This window comes from Ursus maritimus, unplaced genomic scaffold (genome assembly GCF_017311325.1).
Source record: "Ursus maritimus isolate PB19 unplaced genomic scaffold, ASM1731132v1 scaffold_23, whole genome shotgun sequence".
NCBI classification, from domain to species: domain Eukaryota; kingdom Metazoa; phylum Chordata; class Mammalia; order Carnivora; family Ursidae; genus Ursus; species Ursus maritimus.
Window position 1 is genome coordinate 34,095,141 of NW_024424786.1, and position 23,256 is coordinate 34,118,396.

The 23,256-nt window shown below is 50.6% G+C and overlaps 1 protein-coding gene and 1 long non-coding RNA gene across 2 annotated transcripts; both read right to left on the bottom strand.

Moving 5' to 3' along the window:
- Nucleotides 1-449: 449 nt before the first annotated feature.
- On the bottom strand, nucleotides 450-2,335 carry LOC103666107. Its single transcript, XR_569445.2, has 3 exons — nucleotides 2,217-2,335; nucleotides 2,028-2,051; nucleotides 450-525 (listed from the first exon to the last, which is right to left on the bottom strand). It is a non-coding gene; the product is annotated as an uncharacterized LOC103666107 (long non-coding RNA).
- A 15,271-nt stretch (nucleotides 2,336-17,606) lies between these two features.
- APLNR (apelin receptor) lies at nucleotides 17,607-21,675 on the bottom strand. The gene has a single exon (XM_040639118.1). The coding sequence runs from the start codon at nucleotides 20,958-20,960 to the stop codon at nucleotides 19,818-19,820; it is 1,143 nt and encodes a 380-aa protein (XP_040495052.1). The 5' UTR covers nucleotides 20,961-21,675; the 3' UTR covers nucleotides 17,607-19,817.
- Between the last annotated feature and the right edge of the window lie 1,581 nt (nucleotides 21,676-23,256).

Genomic DNA, 23,256 nt, shown 5'->3' on the forward strand with positions numbered 1-23,256 from the left:
CTGCTTCAAAGGGGCTTTGCTGGGCTAAGTCCAAACCCAGCCTAGCATCCCTAAAGGAACACACACTCACTCACACACTCACACACATACACAATACATATGCTCAGACACACACACACACACACACAATCACACACATACATAATACATACGCTGACACAAACACACACACATTAAAACACTCAAATACACACACACACACACACATGCTCACCAGCCCCACCTTCACCAGTACTGCTGGGCTCAGTCCACTAAGAAAACACATCCCGCCATAAGATGACCCTGCACTTAGAACAACTGTCCATTCCTAGCATATTCCTCGCATGTCCAAACCCTTCTGGGGACCTCCTAGAGCTGCAGCCACACCCTCAGGACCCCCCCAGCACCCCCGCAGAGCACCCCAAGCCCCCTGGCCATACAGCTCACAGACTGGAACCTTGCTTCTTGGTGTTTTGAAGGCCCGTGTCACCAGGAGCTGTTGATCGGCAGGCTTTCCCACGCCACCCCAGCGAAAAGCCATCAGTCCTGCCCCAAAGGACAAAGAACAGTGGGGAAGTGCGAAAGTGAGAACAGAAGAGAAACACTTCATTTCCCATTTTGATGGGTCCCAGCTTGGAGAGCTAGATCCTGGGGAGTGAACTCACATTGGGGAGGGGTCCCCAAGTGCTCGCACCAGCCCCTGTCCTTGCAGTAGGGAAACAAGAGCCCAGGTTGTTCTTGTTGGCCGCTGCAAGGCAGTCCAGAAGTCTGGTGGAGAGTTAGGTTGTTTCAGCTTAATTTTTCGGTAAATGAGGTAATCTAGGAATTCGTTCTCATTCAGCACGGTCTGCTTGGGAATCCAAATATTTCCGAGCACAAGGGAGTGGGTGTTGTTCATACCCTTCAGCCCAGTGGCCCAAGGCCCTTGATCCATGCGAGATGTGGGGCCCATCCAAAGTCAACCGCTGAGTTCACTCCCTACCTCTAGCTTGGATTCGTTCTCCACTCTTCCGAGGAAAAACAAATAAATGACCCCCTCCCCTTCCTCTGCTCAGGTCTCACCTGAGCAGGAGGAATGGAATGTCAATCTGGTACCCCCTCCTTTTAAATGATTTTTCCAACACCTGGAGGGTAACTCAGCATAGTGGACTTAGCGTTCTGACTCTTCTAGGTCCCTAACCCGACACTTGCATTTTTAGTGTTGCCCTAGGAAAGTTAGCGTAACTCTAAATTTCATCTGTAAATAATGGTATAGCACCCTCCCCCAAGACTGTTGCCATGATACTGACATAACACACAGAAGCACCCAGCACGGTGAGTTCAAATGCATGCTATCTCTCTTCAGTGTGCTGGATAAATGTGAGACAATATTAGGCACTCTCTTGCCATATTTTTTTTAATCCCAAAGAGACGATTGATCTCATATGTGCACCTTAATGCCTTGTCTCTGTAAACCAGTGCCTTCCTCCCCTTGAAAATTAATTTTGAGCTAATCGATCTTGAATACCTAATGCGTCATCTCTGCACCAAGACCCAGCAGGAAGGTAAAATGAGAAAAAAATTTCACTACCTCTTACATAAAAATAGCTTACTGGGCAATTTGACCTCTGCATACCAAGCCTTGCAGAAGACAAGGGGGTGAGTAAAACACAGTAGCCTCCACCCAGCCATGGCACACCGGGGCGGAGAAACTCTCAGCCCTGGAGTCCATCCACCCAGACTTAAATCCCAACCCTCCCTTGCCAGCTATCACTTCCCATTCGCCAGGTCATTTCATTCTTCTGAACCTCAACTTTCTCATCTGGAAAATGGAGCTAATCACAAGAGCACCTCCACTTCCCGGGATTAAATGAGGTTGAGCCCATGAAATACTCCAGCTCAGAAAATGTCTAGCTCAAAAAGTGCTCAATTAACTTTAGCCACTGCTGTTGTTCTTAAACAACGTAACCCGCCCCCCCCCCTCACTGTTCTAGAAGAATTAGATCACCAAAGAGCACAGGAGAGCAGGGAAGAGGTGGTGCAGAGTCCAGTTGGCTCTGGGAACTCACTTCCCCTTTCCGGACCTTTGTTACCTAAAGCAAAATGGAGAGATAGCACCATGAGCCTTCATCACTCAGTGACTTCAAGATGTGTTCAAGAACTAAGGGTCCCAAACAAACAAGGGAAACAAACAACAACCACCCAAACCACCAAGGAGCCCCTTAAGACTAACAATCAGTTGGGGTCCTCCCACTCACCTTGGTTCCCTCACAGCCAATTGTTTTCCGGAAAGCTCCTTTTTTTCCAAATGCTCCTCCCTGTGCTTTCCCCTCCTCCCTGCCACCTTCCTCCTCCCGGGGAAGCAGAAGTTCCTGAGGGCCAGAGAGAAGGTCAGAGGTCTCCACTGGCCTGGCCAGGAGCCACCAGGGCTGCTTCCTGCCAGGAGCCTTCTGTGAACTGCTGCCCACCCCAGGGAAACCCAAATAAAGTCACCTCCCCACTTAAGAGCATTTTGCCCTTTAAGGAAAGGCTGTGTTTAGAGTCCAAACCATATTTATGGCTTGATGAAGATTTCATCCAACCTTTTACGGACATGGTCCGCAGCAAAGGGGGCCCACCCAGGCCCATCTGCTACCGCCTTCGTGGGCAGACCTGGCTTGGATCCTGAAAAAGTTACCAAGGTGCTGAACTTTGCCTCTGACGCCCCTTCTTTGTTCTTTCTTCCCTTCCTCCACCTCTTCCCTGCCATGGCCAACTAGCCTTACAATGTAATTCTCTCTTCTCCAAGATGAGACTGGGGATAAATACTTAAAATGACCATCAAATGTGACTTAAAGGCAAGAGAAACTTAAAGAAGATACCTGGTAAGCATTTGTGTGCCAGGAATTTTACAGGAATCTTGTGCTATCCTCACAACAACCTGCAAGCCCGTACAGTAACCACCCCCTCTGGCCAACACCCGAGGCTCAGGGTGTTCATAACTCCCCCAAGGCCCTCCGAGGCTAGTGAGGACAAAGTTGATATTTGAGCTCAGGTCTCTGTGAGGTGTATAAGCAGGGAGAGACCAAAGCCTAGGGAATCTATCACACCCTGTGTGTTGCTCCCCAAACTTCCTTGTCGTGGAACCAGTTCTGGGTCTGCCCATGCCTGAGGTAAAGGGCAGGACACCCTCCCTCTAGGACACCCTTGATGGCAACAATTAACCACACTGCAGCTTCCCCATCCAGAAAGGGAAGTGCCCCTGAATTCGCAGAGATTTGGGGAACAGAATGCAAAAGAATTTGAGATACGAGGTAAATACTGAGATACGAATACAGACACTGAGTTTTCATGTTGCAAGTTTTCGTGCCAGTGACGCTCGGAGCATGGCGTGGCGAAACCACCGCGGACTTTCCAGCTGGGCCCACACATGGGTTATGTGACTTTGAGCAAATTGCCTCACGGTTCTGAGCTTCGGTTTCCCCTTCTGCAAAACAGAAATGATAGTATCTGCCTTTACAAAGTCCTTTCAAGGATTCAGGATTCGTTCTGTAAAATACCTACCGTGTGTTGACAGTGGTAGATGTGTAACAAATAGCAGTGTTCTTAGTTCTTGAAAGAGTAATGGCAATAAGATGCTGTCCAAGACATCCAACGTTACGTATCCCCAGGCTTAACGGGGGCCAAGAAACAGTCCACTTCCTCCGTCCTTATCTCAAAGCAGAGATGCGGAGAACTCCCCAAGTCCGGGACAAGGCTAAATAAAAGAGAAAGGTTTTCACCAGCCAAAGAGCAGCTGCTCTGGCCTTCTGGGAATGGCCCTCTGCTTTAAATCCCTTCACTGACCACCCAGGTTTCCAGGAGAACATCCAGACCCCCAGGGTGACTCACAGAGCCCCTGACTTCCCCTCCAGCCAGGCTGCTCTCCCACTCTCACACCTCCGACCAGATGTTCAATCCACCAGTCCCCAAACACAGCATTCCATAGCTTCGATGGTGCCGCTTCCAGTGCCCAAAGCGTCTTCCTCGCCCTCCGCCTGAAGAACCCAGCTTTAGGAGCCCAGCCCGAACCCATCAAGAACTACCACCACCTTCTCTATGATCCCATCACACTTCCTACTGAAAGGAGGAAAAGAGGGGTGTGGGGGCACTGGGGAGAACTACTCTTGCTGAGTGCCTAGTATGTGCCAGGCCCTGGCTACCCCACACACTTTATACTATCTACTCCTTCAGGCAAGCACTTGAGCTAAGCCATTATCTCCACTTTGCAGAAGGGAAAGTGAGTTTACAAGGCCCAAGACATGATTCCAGGATTGTAAGACCCCACACCCCTTTTCTTCTACTCCCTGTACCCCATGAACACACAGTTAAGCTAAGCCCGTCTCCAACACTAGACTGTGTGTCCCGTAAACAGAGTCCTTATCTTATTCATCTCTAAGTGAACCCTAGCTCCTTTGGCCCAGGCTCAAGCCCAGTACCTGACACCTGGTGAGCCCTCCACTGATGTTGGCCAGATGGATCTTTCTCAGCACGCACAGGGAGCCACTGGGTCATCCTTCTGTTTAGTAGAGAGAAGGAATCCTGGATCATTGAGGATTAGCATTTCCAGGTGGACTGTCTTGGCTTTCCCCATGAACACAGTTCTGCTGGCAGGAGGACTTGACCTTGACAACCACCAATTCGCAGAATTGGAGATACAGCTTCCTGTTTCCCTTTAAACTACATCATTTCAAAGGGAACTCTAAATTTTTAGCACAAAAAGTTAGTATTGTGATCTCTGAGCTGGTGATCACTCTCGTGAAGCTGGGCCATTGGACCAGGAGGGACAATGGCCCAGTCACCACTGTGCACCTCGGGGCAGCTTTCCCAAATTCTAAGTATAATGACCCAAGGAAGCCTATAGTCTAGTACGCAACCTTTGTCATGTCTGCAACACTCACCGTTCTTTTGCACAAACTCCCTATGTTTGGGGATCTTCCCATAATCTGATTCCACTTTTCCTGGCCCCCTTTGTGGCTCTGTCAGCAGGTGCCCAGGTCTCCACCAATCCTGCATGTGTGATTATTCGCTTTGGAGAACGACCTGAGGACCCAGGAGCTGTGTGGAGTCTGTCTTCTGGCTGAGGTGGGGGAATGGCGGAAAATCGTCTAGATCTGGGAGTCAGTGGTGGTGGAAGTGCCAGTCCCAGGCACAACTTCACGGTGCAAGCCGTGTGTGCACCCCATTAGAACCAAATAATTCAAGGAAGGCTCCTTCCTGAAGCCTGATTCTCCAGAGATTCTGCAAATTACCTAACACGTCTTCTTGATTACATTCATTTTCTACATAAATAGCTGGGCGAGGTTCTGTTGTTTGCATCTTAGATGCCAGAAGGAGGCAAGCCTCATGCATGCCAGCCTTGCAAAACAAACCCTGTTTAGACTGAACATACCTCACGGCAATGTCTGACCACACACACACACACACACACACACACACACAGATGGGGATCTCATGGACCTGGAACATACTGAGTGCACAATAAATACATATTGAAAGAAAGGGAAGAGAGGCCATGTTTCCAGGCTGCATCTTGGGGTCTCAGACCCAGCACCAGACAAGGAAAAGGTCCCACGCCTTTTGTATTAAATAAGGCTCTGCAGTGCAGTGGGCCGTCTCTGTGACTCAGAAGCTTGGCTCTGAAGATCATTTCTCTGACGGAGTTTCCAGAAATGGTTGGAACAATGGCAGCATCACTAGAAAGAAGTCTGTCACCTCCCACAGAAGCCACTTTGAGGGACAACATGGTTTTGAATTTGCAGTTTAGAGTGTCTGCTAGGACATCATTTCCATGCTAGGGTGTGGCACAAAGGGCTGACAGTCAGGAAAACGAGTTTTGCGCCAATTCTGCCACCAGCCTCCTATGTGTTTGAGCTATTTCCCTCCTCTGAGCCCTCAGTTTCCCTGTCTGTAAAATGAGGGGTCGGCCTTTGCTCCCATTGCCTCTGTCGGGACATTTCTTCTGCAAATAGCTGATTCCTTTCATGCTAGTCAACCAGGGCTACTGGGCAGGGTTGTACGGGTTTACAGGTAGGTGTGTCCTGGCCAAGAACGCCCACCTGAGGGGTAAGTAAAATCCAGTCTACACTCCCCGAGCTGTGAATCCTGGGGTGGGGCTGCTTCCCCTGGAAGAGAGACTTTTTTTCCTAATTTGCACGAAAGCATCGTCCTGGCTGGCTATGGCCCTTCTTCCATTTCATATTTGTGCCTTCCTCCCCACTGGGGTCATGCTACCGTCTTCTCGTCATCACCCTTCCTTCACCACAGACTTGAGCTCATGGTTACAATCCTATTCACCATCCTCTTCCTGCTGTAATCCCAAAACCTCAGTATCTGCACATGCAACTCTCCCAGCAGCCTGGCCTCTAGGTTCTTTGATGTCCTTCACCCCAGCAACCTTCCCTCCCCCCACCCCACCCCTGCTCTCTTGCAGCCGCCCACTCGACAGCCACGCTGTAGACCAGGTCATTACCAGAAATCTCTGTGTTGAAACCCTGCTCTTTGACCTCTACTTTCTGTGCTTCCAGCCCACTCGCTCAGCACCCCCATCCCACTTTTCTTGTCCCATATCCTGCCCACCAACCCATTGACCCCAGCCCATGTCCACCAATCGGCAACTCCCATCCTTGCTTCCTTTCCTACACAAATTAAATTCCATTGTCTTTAATAACCACTTTCCTGCAAACAACCCAGCCACCCTTGTCTCTCTCTTCTCCGGCACAATCTCCTTGCAAAACTCCAACATCTACTGAGCACGTTCTCTGTGCCTAAAACCAAGGCAGCCAAATGCTGCCAGGGAAAATCACACAGCCTGGCTAAGGGATTTTGCTTTACATTCAATGGCCCCAAATCTCAAAGTGGAGAATCAGAGATGTATGTTTCCCTGGAAATGTTGCTTTTTTATTGCCCAAGATAATACTTTATGCCCTTAAAACTTGATATACCTTTCCCCACCTCATGCACAGCTGACGACCTCATCTTATAATTCGCTGAAAAATGAGAAGTCACAAAACCAGGATTCCCTCACCTTTCCACCACCAGAATCCAGCAACTTACCTGCTTCTTCATTCATCCTCTCTGACTTCCTTCCTAATGTCGGGAAGGAATATTCTGTCTTCTTATCAGGCTGGTCCTTCCACACATGTTCCAGCTCACACCCTCTCTGATCTTCTTGAAGGCTTTTCTTCTCCAATCATCCCCTCTCCGTGGAAGCACCATCCTCTTTGTGGCTTGTTTTTGTTCTCACTCATAGTTTGGGTTTTTCTCAGATCATTGCCAGCCCACAAACATGGCCCTGAAGCTCTGATTGTTTTAAGTCTTTCTCTTCCTCCCGCATCCTCCTCTAGCTAATGCCCAATTCTCTGCTCACCTTCCCGACAAAGCTTTTGAAAAGTATGGTTTCTGTCAGCATTCTCCAATGCCCCACCTCCATCCTCTCTTCAACTTTCTGTCTTCTACCAATACAACCCATATTGACTGGTCCATGTCTCCACTGACCTCCATGTCACCAATCCAGGGGACAATGCTCTGGTCTCCTCCTGTCTGACCTGCCAGCAGCCTCCTTCAGTGTTTCATCTCGGCCATGCTCAGATCTTATCACCAGCCCGACCTCTCCTCAGAGCTCTGGATTTGCACGCCAAGCTGCCTTCTTGACATCTTCACTCGGATATCTTATTAACATCTCAGGTATGACACGGTGAAAGCAGAAATCTTGATTCTCTTTCTCTCTGGCTCGCTCTCTCTCTCTCTCTCTCTCACACACACACACACCAAACACTAAACTATCCTTTCTCCAGCCTTCCCTACCTCAGTAATTGGCACCACCCCCTTCTAAGTTACTCAAGTCAGAAATTTGGATTAATTCTCTCTCTCTCTCCCTCTCTCTCTCTCTCCTTCTCGCTCCTCCTAATCCACTCACCCACATCCAGGCCAGACATCAGAAGCCCTATTCATCCCGCATCCAAAATATGGCTCAAACATGTCTCCCTTCTCAGTCTCCATGGACCCCACCCTTGCGCGACCCACCGTCATCTCAAAACTTGGCCTCTGAAGTGGTTTCTTAACTGGCCTCTCTGCTTCCCCTCTCGCTCCCCTGTAATTCATTCTCTGTGCAGCAGCCTGAGGGGTAATTTAATGCAAATTGGATTGTGTCATTTTTCTGATGATTTCTCATTGTACTTAGAATAAAGTCACACTCCTTGCCATGGCTTTCAGAGCCAACCCTACATGAGCTGGCCCCTGCCTGTCTCTCTACCCTTGTCTCATACCACCCTTTCCCTGGCCTCCTGCCCACTAGTCTTCCAGGGGCCCTGACAATAGCTCCAGCAACCCCCTGAGATCTTTCCGATCTTTCCTGCTTCAGAGTCTCTGCACCTGCTGTCCCTGCATCCAGAACCGTCTCAGCCAGCCCTTCACATGGCGGGCTCACTCTCATCTGTCAGTTGTCAACGGAAAGGTCACTTTCCAAAAAGGCCTTCCCTGAGCACCCTGTCTGAAATGGTCCTCAAGATCATTTTCTATCTGAAATGTTATATCCTTCAGAACATTTTTTATAATCTGCCATTTAATGTTTTGCCTATGCACCTGTTTATTGTCTAACTTCCCCCACAAAAATGGTAACTTACCAAGAGGAAGAACCATGCCTATCTCATTCTCCCCTATAATCCCAGTGCCTAGCAAAGTGACTGGCATACAGTAAGTGTTCGATAAGTATTTGTTGAATGAATGAATGAATGAATGAATGAATGAATGAATGAATCTCACACTCCCTTATATGTATTCCCTACACACAAGCTGGTTAGACCTGTACCTCAAATAACCCATGCCTTTCCCTGCCCTCTTGCTTCTGCTCATACTATTCTATCAGTCTGGATATCTTCCTATGAACCCCATTCCACAGTCAAGTTGCCAAAATCCTGGTCATCCTTCAAGGGTCATCTTCAAATCTAAGGTCTGAAATTTCCCACCATTAGCAATTCTTAGAATCCTGGAATGTCAGTTCTTGGAGATGATAATTCAAAATCCCATTTGCTGCTTTAGCTGCCCAGAGTGCTGGCTAGGGCCACAATCAAGGAAGAAAGACCATCTATGATGATGGGAAGGGGATGGTTGCCCTGACCTCATTCAGTCTTCTCATGTTACAGGTGGGGAAGCTGATATTAGGCTTGTGGAGTGACTTTTCAGGGAATAGCCCTGAGAACAGAATGGTGCCTCTGGACCACTGGTGTGAAATTATATCAGACTGCCTTTTCTACATTCCCAGACAGAGAAACTGAGGCTCACACAAACTTCAAAGACTATCGAGATTGTGAATTTTAAATGTAAAAAATATATATACGGTATATTATTTTTAATCTTTCTTTTCCAACAGACTTCCGACCAGATTAATTTTATATGCAAACTTCTGTCAAAAGTCTCCAGTTTTATTTTGCTGTTTACCACCAAGCTAAAAGTATTTTAAATACAAGAAGAAAAATTACCAATGGCCACAGTCCTGGAGTTGAACACTCCCTTCTTCCTTATGTTCTCTTTCTTGATGCACAGACCCTCCAAGCCTCTGGAGTGGAAAAGTCATCACATCACTTCGGTTTTTGTAATAAGAAATGTGAAAGGGGGGAGATGGAATAAACTTAACACCTATTTGCCACAGACTGAATGTGTCTCCCAAAAATTCACCTGTTGAAATCTAACCCCCAACATGATGGTGTTTGGACGTGAGGTCTTTGGGAGGTGATTAGTCATGAGGGTGGAACCCTCATGAATGGGATTAGTGCCCTGATAAAGAGACCTCAGAGAGCTCCCTTGCCTCTCCACCATGTGAGGACACAGGGAGAAGATGGCTGTTGATGAGGAAGTGGGTTCTCAACAGACATTGAATCTACCAAGACCATGATATTGGACTTCTCAGCCTCCAGACCCATAAGAAATAAATGTTGTTTATAGACCATCCATCTTATGATTTTTTTTGTTACAGCAACCTGAATGGGCTAAAACAATATTAATTTCCTCCTATGTGCCAGAGACCATGCAAGGCCCTTGTAGACATTACCTCGTGGAATCATCAAAACAGTCCTATGTGGTAACTACTTTTATTATCCCATTTGATAGAGTCCATTGATGAGTATGGTGCCCCAGAGCTTTGCTCCTCTGAGTTTTGTTTTTTTTTTTTTTAAAGATTTTATTTATTTATTCGACAGAGATAGAGACAGCCAGTGAGAGAGGGAACATAAGCAGGGGGAGTGGGAGAGGAAGAAGCAGGCTCATAGCGGAAGAGCCTGATGTGGGGCTCGATCCCATAACGCCGGGATCACGTCCTGAGCCGAAGGCAGACGCTTAACCGCTGTGCCACCCAGGCACCCCCATGCTCCTCTGAGTTTGTTCCTTAGACCAACAGCATCTTGCCAGAGGTCTTTCAGAAACAAGATTCTTGGGACACACCCTAAGCTACTGAATCAGAATCTGTGTTTTACAAGAAACAAATAAACAAATCAAAAAAATGGGCAGAAGATATGAACAGACACTTTTCCAATGAAGACATACAAATGGCTAACAGACACATGAAAAAATGTTCAAAATCATTAGCCATCAGGGAAATTCAAATCAAAGCCACATTGAGATACCACCTTACACCAGTTAGAATGGCAAAAATTGACAAGGCAGGAAACAACAAATGTTGGAGAGGATGTGGAGAAAGGGGATCCCTTTACATTGTTGGTGGGAATGCAAGTTGGTACAGCCACTCTGGAAAACAGTGTGGAGGTCCCTTAAAAAGTTAAAAATTGAGCTACCCTATGATCCAGCAATTGCACTACTGGATATTTATCCCAAAGATACAGATGTAGTGAAGAGAAGGGCCATATGCACCCCAACATTCATAGCAGCATTGTCCACAATAGCTAAATCATGGAAGGAGACGAGATGCCCTTCAACAGATGACTGGATTAAGAAGATGTGGTCCATATATACAATGGAATATTACTCAGCCATCAGAAAGAACGAATTCTCAACATTTGCTGCAACATGGACAGGACTGGAGGAGATAATGCTAAGCGAAATAAGTCAAGCAGAGAAAGACAATTATCATATGGTTTCACTCATTTATGGAACATAAAAAGTAGGAAGATCAGTAGGAGAAGAAAGGGAAGAAGAAAGGGGGGGTAAACAGAAGGGGGAATGAACCATGAAAGACTATGGACTCTGAGAAACAAACTGAGGGCTTCAGAGGGGAGGGGGGTGGGGGAATGGGATAGGCTGGTGATGGGTAGTAAGGAGGGCACGTATTGCATGGTGCACTGGGTGTTACACGCAAGTAATGAACCATGGAACTTTACATCAAGAACTAGGGATGTACTGTACGGCGACTAACATAATATAATAAAAAATATTATTATAAAAAAAAAGAATCTGTGTTTTAACAACATCCCCCAATGATTCTTCTGCCCACTAAAGTTTAAGAAGCACTGGTCTTGATGACACGAACAAGAGAAGATTTGGGATTCAGACTACACCTGTCTAACTGTGCTCTCAACGGAATGGACAACAGAGAAAAAAACATCATGGTTTTGAAGAAAACAAGCTATCACTAACACAAGTTGGACGTGTCAATACTACATTCGATTGCCTGTCTACTCTGATAAGTAGCCCTTCCAAAGACATCTGCGGTGTAGAAAGGAGACAACGTGGTGACATGGAAAGCAAGCAGGTCTGGGAATCAAGAGAACTAAGACAACCAACTCAGCCACCACTTAGCAATGAGAGTAGGAAAGTCAATTACCTCCCCCCGCCCCAAGGCCTCACTTCCTTCGCTAGTGAAATGGGAAGGTAGGAGCACTCTTCTCCAGCTCAATTATGCCATGTTTTCCATGCCAGCAGGTTGAGCTGCCTGGTCTCCTGCCACTATCAGAGTGGAAACCACTTCCTTCTCCAGCCTGCCACATCTATCTTTAGTCACTCCTTTGGTAATTGCTGTGTTACTTTTCCCAAACATAAAAAATAGCTTATTGGCACATTAAATAACCACCACCTTCCAGGGGCCTGACAGCCTAACAGCACTCCCAGTACAGAGCTTGCAGCCAGCTGGATCCCAAGGATACTCAGGGGCTTCCAGGTTTCATCCCGGAAACCAATTAACCACCATATTGGTGCACCCTTTTTCCTAAGGGCAAGGGTTATATCCATGCTTTTCAATCCTGGCACCTTGGGATGACAGTCCCCAAACTCTGGGTCACTGTTGTCCCTGCTACCAAAGTCCTTTCTCTGCCAGAGACTGGACCCAACCCATCTAGAGTGAAGTCTGGGTCACTCTTGTGACCAGAGGCCACTTCATCCCCATTAGACAGGAAGATTCCTTGAACTTATGGACATATTCCAGACCCAGAAGAAAATTTGCCAAATCTTTGATGCCCTTAAATCTGGCCCAGATTTTCTCAGAGACCGGAATAGAAGTTTTCCCTGAGTATTTTTATAAAGGGGGAAGTCCAAAGTTTGATTGTTCATTCAATCGGTACATCCCCACCATCATGAGCCCTTCCTCCATGAACAGTGGATGTCCAGGCATAGATTCCCAGAACCTGTTTGACTCAGTGCCGGCTCCAGTTGGCTCACTGATAACTTCCCCAGGAAGCCAACCAGCCTTGCACAACATCATCCAACCAAAGAAACTTGAAGACAGTTCCCAGCACAAACACTGAGCAAAGTGTTTCAGTGCTATAACTCGAGGGGTCCTACTTACAAGAATATCAGAAGTGCCCCCTGGGTTCTGACTCTGTGGTTCCCAAGCCACAGCTCTAAGAGGACCGTGCTATTTGGTCTGAGTCAGTGGTTAGGAATCTTAATGCTCATCAATCCCAGTCCATCTCTTCTGGTACCAGTCTTTAACTTCATCTTTCTGGGGTCTTTTAAAAGCCATTAACTGATCAAGCAAAAATCAGTTTTTCTCACCTTTCCTCCTGCCCTTTCTTTATCCAGTAGTTCAATCGTTTCAACAAATACCCTTTGAGCACCTGCCACGTTCCAGGCACTGGTCCTACAGAGATATGTAAACATGGCGCCTGACTTAGAGCAGCTCCCCATAGGGCAGAGGAGACAGACCAGCCCACAGAACTATTACCACGAGGCCAAGTCCCAGTGCTCGGGAGGACGTGAAGAGGAGGAACAGCATGCTGGCCAAGTAAGGTAGTTCAAGCAGGTTTGGGGACTCCATTTCTGATTATCCTCTGTCCACGCAGGAGGCAGCCTTGAGTAGGCAAGACATGGACCATTTGGCTAAATAATAAAGTATGAAACTACATAGGGCAAGATATCCATTGAACACAAATATTGTCTCTCTCTCACATCACCAGGTTTGCAGTCATTCAGGCAAGAAAATAAGTCCTGGGGTGACTTTGGAGGTGGGAGACAACACCAGACACTTAAAGCCTAATAGACCCAGTGATAAACCTGTGACTTCAGCCAGGATATCAACCCTGCCTGTGATCGCTCTGCGGTGTGCACCCGAAAGTGGCTGTGCACCCCCACCACATCCTGTCTGTCCCTTGCAACGATGCTATTATTCATCATTAAGCTCCAACAGAGCCGGAATCCCTCGTACATTATTTCTTGCTCTATCCTTATCATCCAGCGTGTGTCTGGTATATGGAAATAAAAATATATTCTTTTAAAAAGTACCTGGAACAAAATATTGGATCGGCGTTCCTCAAAACTGTCAGGGTTATCAAAAACAAAGTCTGAGGAACTGTCAGAGCCAAGAGGAGCCTCCGGAGACACGATGGCTAAATGCAGTGAGGTATCCTGGATGGGAGCCTCAGAACAGAGAAAGGACATTAGGTAAGAAGTGAAGGAGTCTGAACACAATACGGACTTAGCCAATAGTAATGTATCACACTGGCTCACTAATGGAGACAAAGGTGTCACGCTAATGTAAGATGTTAGTAATAAAGGAAACTAGATGTGGAATATTGGGGAACTCTGTATTAGATTAGCAATTTTTGTGTAAATCTAAAATAAAAGGTGTAGTAACAAAAATACAGATAATCGGGGCGCCTGGGTGGCACAGCAGTTAAGCGTCTGCCTTCGGCTCAGGGCGTGATCCCGGCGGTTCGGGATCGAGCCCCACATCAGGCTCCTCTGCTATGAGCCTGCTTCTTCCTCTCCCACTCCCCCTGCTTGTGTTCCCTCTCTCGCTGGCTGTCTCTCTCTCTGTCAAATAAATAAATAAAATATTTTTTTTTAAAATGTAGATAATCACCCTCGAGCTCCTTTGTGCCCTCCCCCTGCCTGGCTGGCACCCCATCATTCTGACCCTCTCCCGTTGCTCTCTATGTTCTTTTTTTTTTTTAAGATGTTTTTAAAAACATTTTATTTATTTATTTGAGCTAGAAAGAGAGAGAACATGAAGTGGGGGGCAGAGGGAGAGAGAGAAGCAGGCTCTCCACTGAGCAGGGAGCCTGACTTGGGGCTCGATACCAGGACCCTGGGATCATGACCTGAGCCGAAGGCAGACGCTTCACCGACTGAGCCACCCAGACGCCCCATGCTCTTCACATTCTTGATGAAAGACATTCCGTCTTTTCTAAACCTGGAGCCATGAGACATGCTCTGGCCTGACGGTGGGAAGCAGGAGTTCTAGCCCATCTCTGCCATCACCCCCCCGCCCCCGTCCGACTGTGTATAAATCATCACCCTCCACAGACCTTCATTTCCCCACCTATTCAATGGGAAGGGAAGGCTCTCCGTTGCTCCGTGAAGGCAGGGATGACGGTGTCAGGCTCCTCTCAGTATCTCCAGCCCCTCAGACAGCCCAGGCACAGAGGAGGCACTGAACAAAAAGTTTGTGGAGTGAATAAATCAATGACCATTGCTTGAGACTCTTGCAATCTCGCTGTAACTAGTCAGCCCAAGGTCTCTGAATCTCCTTTATGGTCAACTTGATTTAAAGTTTCCTTTGTAATTGTCTCCAACATTGCTCACAACATTTCTAAGTTGTGGGCAATAATTCACAAGAGCGGCACCGGCTGCACCAAGCCCTGCAAGCTTCCAACTGCCTGGAGCTGAGACCGAGGGCTGCCAGCTGAGAAGGGCAGACGTCACATCTAGGTCCTGCCATGCTGTGCCTTCCTGGCTTTGGGGGAGGGTCTTCCCAAGGGACCCCTCAGCCCCGTGTGCCTCTACCTCCAACAAGCACAGTGAGAGAGGACCAGAACTCCCAGCCTCTGTCTAGGAGACCCTGGCATATATCTTGAAGGATAATAGTTCAAGGCCAGGCAGGGGGGAACAGGAAGTCATCCCCTAAAAAAATACCTGGCCCCCAAGTTGTCAAAAGACCTGGACGATAGTCCCAGGCCCCAATCTGCTGTCATCCACTCTCTGAGACCTGGGCAAGTGTGTCTCGGTGCCTCTGCCTGGGTCCCCTCCCAGAGCTGGCGGGGGGGAGGGGGGTGCAGAAAGCACAGATGAGGGGCGTTTGGCTTCCTCAGAAGGGCTGTGCTCCTTCTCTTCTCCGGGTAATTCCTCTGCACAGAGCCTTCCCCCAGCATAGGCCCCACCAGCCCCGCAGGCGCTCTCCGAGCTCGGCCCTGACGCCCCGGCTGGACTCAATCCACTGCCTGCATTAGGCCCTCCAAACACCTTGTGTGCGCCCTCCTTAGAGTGCTGATGACTCGGCCCCTCACTGTCTCCACCAGCCCGGAGCCCACGCGGCCCTGTTCCCCCTTTGATCCCGTGCCCACCCCGCTGCTTGGCATCAGGGTAGGAAATAAGGACGGGCTGAACAGCCCCAGTGGGCGAGTGCCTGAAGAAATGAAGCAATGTGTGGACGAATGAATTATTAACTGCTCTACAATCTTACAATTTTTTGGATAACTTACCTCAAATTTCCCTGGAGGGTTGGTGAAGATTTTTTTACAGCATCTGCAAAAAAAAAAAAAAAAAAAAAAAAAAAAAAAAAAAAAAAAGCTCAGATAGCTTGTTGTTGTAGTTGTAAATTCCTGCCTGGTTTTCCCTGGTGCTCTTCCAAAGACTGAACACAAGCACCGCCACACCGTCCTCCAGCTCCCTCCCTCCTCCCAACCCCTGCTCCTCACTGTCCCCTCACTCTCTCCACATTCTCTGTGTCTGTCTCTCTGTCTCTTTCTGTCTCTCTCTTTCTGTCTCTCTGCCTCTGTCTCTCTCTTTTTCTGTGTCCGTCTCTCCCCTTTCTCTGTCTCTGTCTCTCTGTCTCTTTCTCTGTCTCTATCTCTCTGTCTCTCTCTGTCTTTGTCTTTCTGTCTCTTTCTCTGTCTCTGTCTCTAGCTCTATGTCTCTATCTCTGTCTGTCTCTATGTCTCTATCTCTGTCTCTGTTACTCTGTCTCTGTGTCCCTGTCTCTCCATCTCTGTCTCTCTTTCTCTCTCTGTCTCTCTTTCTCTGTCTCTGTCTCTGTTGCTCTGTCTCTCTCTGTCTCTCTGTCTCTGTCTCTCTGTCTCTCTCTCATGCATTCCACACCATTCCTCTCCCCTCCCCATCCTGACCTGGTCCCTGTGCACTGAGCACTTCCCCCTGTGCCAGCACCTTACAGATGAGGCCTCACTCTCCCTGAGCACCTGAACTGCCTCACTTGTCCTCTGGGAGAGACAGTGACCAAGAGCATGGGCTTTGGGAGTGGACAGACTCAGCTGTCCCAGGCCTCATTCTTGCACGTACTAGATGTGTGACCTTGCTCAAGGTACATGACTGCCCTGTCTGAGCCTTGGCTTCCTGACCAGCAAACTGAGGTGAGCACCCGCACTCAGAGCATGGCAAGGATTAGATGAGATAAGGTTTAGAAGCTCAGCATGCACCGTGGTGAACCCCAGTAACCCTGGGCTCCTCGTTCCTCCCCATTCTGCGGCGGTGATTGCTTTCGTGTCGTCTGCAAACACGGTTGGTGCCCGAAATCTTCACCGGAGATCATGAACACCTCTGCACTGAGCGCTTCCCCCCAAGGATGGTTTCAGACTCTTCCTTCCTAAAATCAACGACCATCCAGAGCCCGGTTTCCTTTGTCTCTGACGCGCTGGTCTTTTGTGCCCACCTTCACTCATCCACAGGATCTGTGTGGGTGGGGACATCCCCAAACCTGGCCCCCCTAGAAATCACCTGAGGAGTTCTCAGCAGTTATGAACATCCAGGGTGAGCCCAGGAGATTCGGATCGCTTAGGTCTGGGGGTGCCGCTCAGGAATGGGTACTTGCAGACGTCCGGAGTGACTGACCGGGGGCCGGGCACCCAAACTTCTGATCTAAACTGAGTGGACGCTCACGGGACAAATGAATGCTAGCATTTCCAACACGCCTGTGCTCTGGACTCCAACATGTGTGCCCATTTTGTCCCACAGGTCTTCAGAGCGCAAAAACGGACCTGCTTCCCCCCACGCCTCCCTTACTCCCTGTGCTTCCCCCGGTCTCACTCCCCACCCGTGCTCTGCCCCGTGTCTACTGCTCCGTGTTCTGCCCGCCTCCCCCGCTCCCTTTCCAGTGTCCCACCTGACTCCCATCAGCTCCTTCTTTCCTCCTGTGTCCCCTCAGCCCACGCCACCTCCCACTGGAACAGTTGCAAACGGGGGGGCCATTCCTCCTCCCAAGACTTTTGTGTGAGAAGAGGCTTTGGACACAGTAGTTACACAAAACAGATTTATTGAATGAACCGCAGTGACTAACAGTGTCAGAAAAAAAAAAAAATAGCAGAGACATTCCAAAGAAGGGGCTGGTAGGGGACGAGGGAGCCTCCACCCTCTATCCAGGGCCACCAATGAGTTCCAGGCAAGAGGTCTCTGGGGTCACCGTGGAAGCTTCCCTTCTAGAAGCTTCCTCCAGCCTTGACCACATGCTTTGAGGACAGCGCTGGGCTGCGAAAGTGAGTCTGTGGAAGATTCTGGCCTGTGAGGGGGAGACTAAGCTGAGAGGGGCCTCTTCCTTTCTCCTCCTCCCTCTGCTCCCAGAGCTGGCGCCATCCCAGGGATGGTCAAGCTCTCCATTTACACCAAGCTGGGCTCTTCCTGCCTCCCTGGCGCAAACCTTGTCCTTCACGTCTTATCCGGAGTCATCCAAGAACAAAACCTGGAACATACACACCCCTGCCCCCAGCTGACAAAGGCCCCGCCATCAATTTTGTCCTTGAGGCCTCGCTGGTGGCGTGAAGTCAGGCCCTCAGCCCTGCTGCAGCTACTCCCGTCACGGTGCCCAGCCCCCCAGCCCAGCAGGGGAGGCCAAGGGGTCCCATCCTGATGGCGAGGTGAGGAAAAACCCACCCAGTGCTTTTCACCCCGGGCAAGAAGGCAGCCTCCTCAGGGAGAGGGCCACAGGCCCTGGAAAAAGGGAGAGTGGCAAGGAACACACTCATAAACTCAGAGCAGGGTGGGGAGGCGTGGGGGAGGGGCCGAGGGAAGCTCTTACCCCCTCCTGCTTCCCTCATGGAACTAGAAAGGGTGGGACCCAGCACACCGGGTTTCCCCAGGCCTTGGGGAACAGATCTCCCCAGAGGGGCCCCAGCACTAGCATAGACTTCTCTCTTAGGCACGGACCAGCCGTCAGAGCCCCCAAATCCAGTGGGGGCGGGGTGGACTCATTTTACTCTATATTGCCTCAATATGTCCCTCTTCCCTCAAGGATATTGTGTGAAGAGTGGAGAAGTGGTAGAGAGTAGGGGGGTAGTTCACCCAAGTGACGAGTGACGTTCATCCAGGTATACACACGTGTACACACACACACACGTACACACACGCACACACACACGCACGCACACACATAATTCTTGGCACCCAGCAGCATCAGTGCCTAAGAAAGTGTCCTGCCTGTGGACGCCAGGCTGTGATACAGAGGACTGCAGCTCACAGTTCGGGAGGAGGCTGGAGGGGTGAGGAATTGGAGAGGGAAGCCAAGCAGCATGTAGACTAAATACGGACTCCCTTCTTCCTCGACGTTCCCTTCCCAACTCCCCACTGGTATAATGACACCAAGGAGCCCGCTGTCCCTTCACCAACCCGTAGCCTTCTGATTGCCACAGGGAATAGAGGCTGAAGAGAGGGTCTAAGAAAATCTGCAAAAAGCACATCTAATTGGCATCAGGGAGGGGCTGCAGGAGGGGAGGCCCCCTTTCTGGGATCCTTAGTGCCTTAAACGACAGTGAACTGACCCAGTTTGCAGGAAAGTTCCGCAGCTCCCAGCTGCAGAGCCTGGAGCTAACTTGGCTGACACCAGCCCTCCCAAGCCAGCCCCATCCCTGCTGCACTGTCAGGGAGCCCGACAGAGCTGGAGCAGGGGCCATGTGTGCAAGCTGCAGGATTCTTAACCCTTAGGAGCCCTGCAGAACCAGGAGGTGAAAGGAAGGAGGGATTGAGGGAGGAGTGTGCTATGGGAGAGGGGGTTGGAGCCAGCAGGTGCGGATTCAGAGTGGAGAGTGCAGATAGAAGGGAAAGCAGGGGCAGAGAGAGGAGAGAGGACATTAGGAAGAAAGGAGGGAAAAGAAAAAGCTGGCGATCCAAGAAAAGGAGTGGGGGCAACAGGCTTCAGTTTAGGCAGCCTGACTTCCCCTGTTTTGTACAAATGGGGAAACTGAGGCTCAGAGAGGTTAAGAGTCTCGTGCCAGGTCCGTCTCACAGATACAAAAAGGCCAAGCAGGAGTCCTCAGGGCTCAGTCTCCTTCCACTAAACCGCAAACGTCTGAACAAGACTCAAGGAGGAAGGAGGACAAGAGGGGGCAGGGGGGCAGGGAGAAGGGAAAAGGGTCAAGTGCAAGGGAGAAGGTGCTATCATGCTACCTGACTCTGAGAGAGCAAGGGCAAAGGCGGGGGCAGGGCGGAGGGCACCGGGCTCCTCTCGGACCCCCACCCTAGTCCACCACCAGGGTCTCTTGGCTGTAGGGGATGGACTTCTCATGCATCTGCTCTGCACCCTTCCCAGAGTTGGGCCCGGGCCCCTGGCTGTGGCCGGAGGAGTAGCTGGCCGACTTCTCCCCACTGCTGCCGTGCGAGGCACCCCCGCACCCGCTCCGGCCGCAGCAGAGCACGGAGGTGCAGGCCTGGCGGAAGCGGGGGTCGAAGAAGGCGTAGAGGAAGGGGTTGAGGCAGCTGTTGACGTAGCTGACGCAGGTGCAGTAGGGGAAGACGTTCATGAGGAAGATGTCGAAGTCGCAGGGCCAGTGCAGCAGGCTGCCCAGCATGTAGAGCGTCTTCACCAGGTGGTAGGGCATCCAGCAGAGCGCGAAGGTCACCACCAGCACCACGATGATGCTGAGCAGCCGGCGCCGCTTCCGCAGCCCCTCGATGCGCTCCTTGCGGAAGTGGCCGGCGATGGTCTGGGCGATGAAGAAGTAGCAGGTGAGCATGACGGTGAAGGGCACCACGAAGCCCACGGCGGTGGACGAGACCCCCAGGCCCACCTCCCAGGCCCACTCCGAGCTGGAGGTAGCCACCATGGAGTAGTCCATGTAGCACTGCACCTTGGTGCTGTTCTCCAGGTCCCCGGTGGAGCGGAACACCATGACCGGCACGGCCAGGAGGGCGGCCAGCACCCACAGGACGGCCGTGGCCGCGGCCCCGCTGACCCGCAGCCGCAGCCGCGCGTTGGCCACGGGCCTCACGATGGCCAGGTAGCGGTCGAAGCTGAGCCCGGTGAGGCAGAAGACGCTGGCGTACATGTTGACGAAGATGACGTAGCTGCTGAGCTTGCAGGCGAAGGTGCCGAAGGGCCAGTCGTAGTCCCGGTACGTGTAGGTGGCCCACAGCGGCAGCGTCACCACGAAAGTCAGGTCGGCCACGGCCAGGCTGGCGATGAAGATGTCCGCGGAGCGTCTCTTCTCGCGGCTGCTGCGAAACACGGTCCAGAGCACCAGGCCGTTGCCCGTGGTGCCCAGGAGGAAGACCAGCACGTAGATGGCAGGGATGAGGGCCCCCGAGGACTTCCAGTCCGTGTACTCGCACTCAGACTGGTTGTCGGCCCCATAGTAGCTGTCGAAATCACCAGCCTCCTCCATGCCGGGCAGCGGAGAGAAGACAGGCAGGGGGGCCCCGGGTACCAGCTCCGGGGCTGTGGCACCAGCTCCGCGAGGGCCCCGAGCTTCTGGCGGGAGCCTCAGGGGGCGGGCGAGAAGGGCTGAGGGTGTCCAGAGCCCTTCCCAGCAAGCGGGAGGAGCTGCCTCCGGATTCTGGAGGATGCGGACTCCTGCAGACTTCCCTCCACCCTCTCCTGCCTTGTCCTGGCCTCCGCTAAGACACTTCCTTGCGCCCTCCTGAGTCTCTGTCTCCTCCTTGTCTGGTCACTCCCTCCTCCCACCTCCAGACCAACCCCTCACTTGGGAGTCTTAAGATCTTTAAGTTACAGCCCACTTGTTTTTTTCTTTCTTTCTCCTTCTTCTCCCTGGGCAAGTGGACCAAACTGAGCCCTGCCGTGCTGGGCAGAGTATTATCTGGGGTTTGCAGCAGCCTGCTCTCCTCCCGGCCCCGCCTTCACCCTCTGGCTACCACCCACCTTCTCCCCAGCCTCTATCCCTGGTTTCCTCTGGCCTTTGGAGCACCCCTTCCCCAGTCCTCCCCACCGTCTCACTCTCACCCCCTCCCATCCACTCTAAATGGGGCAAATTATGCAGATTGAAATCCAGCCGGAGCTGGAGCCTGGACGGGTGGGGGGCAAGGAGGGTGTGAGATTTCGCAGGATGCTCTGACCATCTGGCAAGCCCTCCTGGCAGGCCGGTCTGGCCCCTCGGGTCTGGCCCCCACCCTCCCTTCCTGCCCTCCCAGCCCCCACCCAGACCAGACTTCACTCCTCCCTTCACGGTCATCCTCCTTTACTCCTCCACTTTGACCCCCTCTCTGGGAACTTTCATGGTTTACAGACACGGTTAAGGGGATTTCTCTAGAATTCATAAGCAGTTGGCAGACTGCAGTTTGCAGGCGGCCTAGGAAGGTTTAGAGGGTTAAGGACAACGTCCCAGGAGAAAGAAAACCCAGACAAAAGTCATTAAATCGAGTCATTAAATCTGTGGGGAAACTGAGGCCTAATGAGGCAAATGTCTTGCTCAAAGTCATAGGATGAGTCTCGTTACCATTCTGTTGTTTGCTTTTCTTCTTCTCCAAGCACCTCACGGTGCTTGCCAGATAGTAGGTAATCACTAAATGATTGAGTGAGTAAATGGATGGATGAACGGGGGAGCGAGTGAAAAGAACCGGCCGTATGTGCTAAGAACCTAAGTGCATTTCAGTCTTTGGGGACCATGTCTCTAGGAGACCATGCAGCCAGGGCAGGAGGCAGAGAAAGGGGGCGGCCACTGAGGGGCTGCTGTGGGCACAGTCCCACACAAACTCACTTTGCCCTGTCTGCTCATCTTTCCAGGACCTTTGAGCAGGAAGAGGGAAGGATACACAAGACGTGATTTTTAAATATACCCCCTGAGAGTAGAGAAGTCCGTCTAAGGTTGGGCAGGGATAAGATGGGACGAAATGAGGACATAAGTCATAGCTCCATCCAAAGCAAAGGGCTTATAAAACCAGAATCCCTTGTCTCGAAGGAGGGTTGGTCAGGAAACCTTCTGCAGGGGTCTTAAAGCCAGGGCCTCAAACTCAAATACCCGTAAGGACCTGGTTAAGAGTCTTCTACACCTTATATGTGCTTACTATCTCTTTTAATTGGCACAGCGGCTTTCGGAAGTAGGCTCCCTTACTAATCTCCACTTACAGATGAGGAAACAAAGGCACGGGGAAGTGAAGTAACTCGGCCAAGGTCACTCAGCTACTTAATTGTCAGAGCCAGAATTTGAACCAAGGCTTGCGCACGCGCTCACCCTCTAAGTTCTCCTCCCCGCCCCCCAAAAAAAGAAAGAAAGAAAAGAAAAAGGAAACTCCAGCCCTTTCTAGATTGGGGGTTTGTCATCTGCTGAGCATTATAGAAATGTAGGATAGCACTAGGACACCTGTCATTTACTCTAAAAGAAGCTCTCTTGAGTGAAATTTTTTAAAGATTGATGAAAATATTTTAGAGATCCTCCCCACTCCCCCACTCCCCCGATTGAGAGGTTATGAGAACCCTGGCCAGGCAGTAGTCTGTACCCTTAAGATTGGCACCATAACCAGATCCAGAAACTGCCCTGTGGACGGCCGTTCCCAAAGGGGATTCCTGGGCACCCGAGGCCCAGGCAAGCTAACAGGACCCAGCCTCTGGAATCTTGGAAGTCTGCAAAATGGTGGTTAGGACCCAGAACAGGAGCCTCCCGGACCTCATAGTACCCAGGGTAGGAACTGTTTGGGGCCCGCGTGCTCCGGCATGTTCCTCTGATA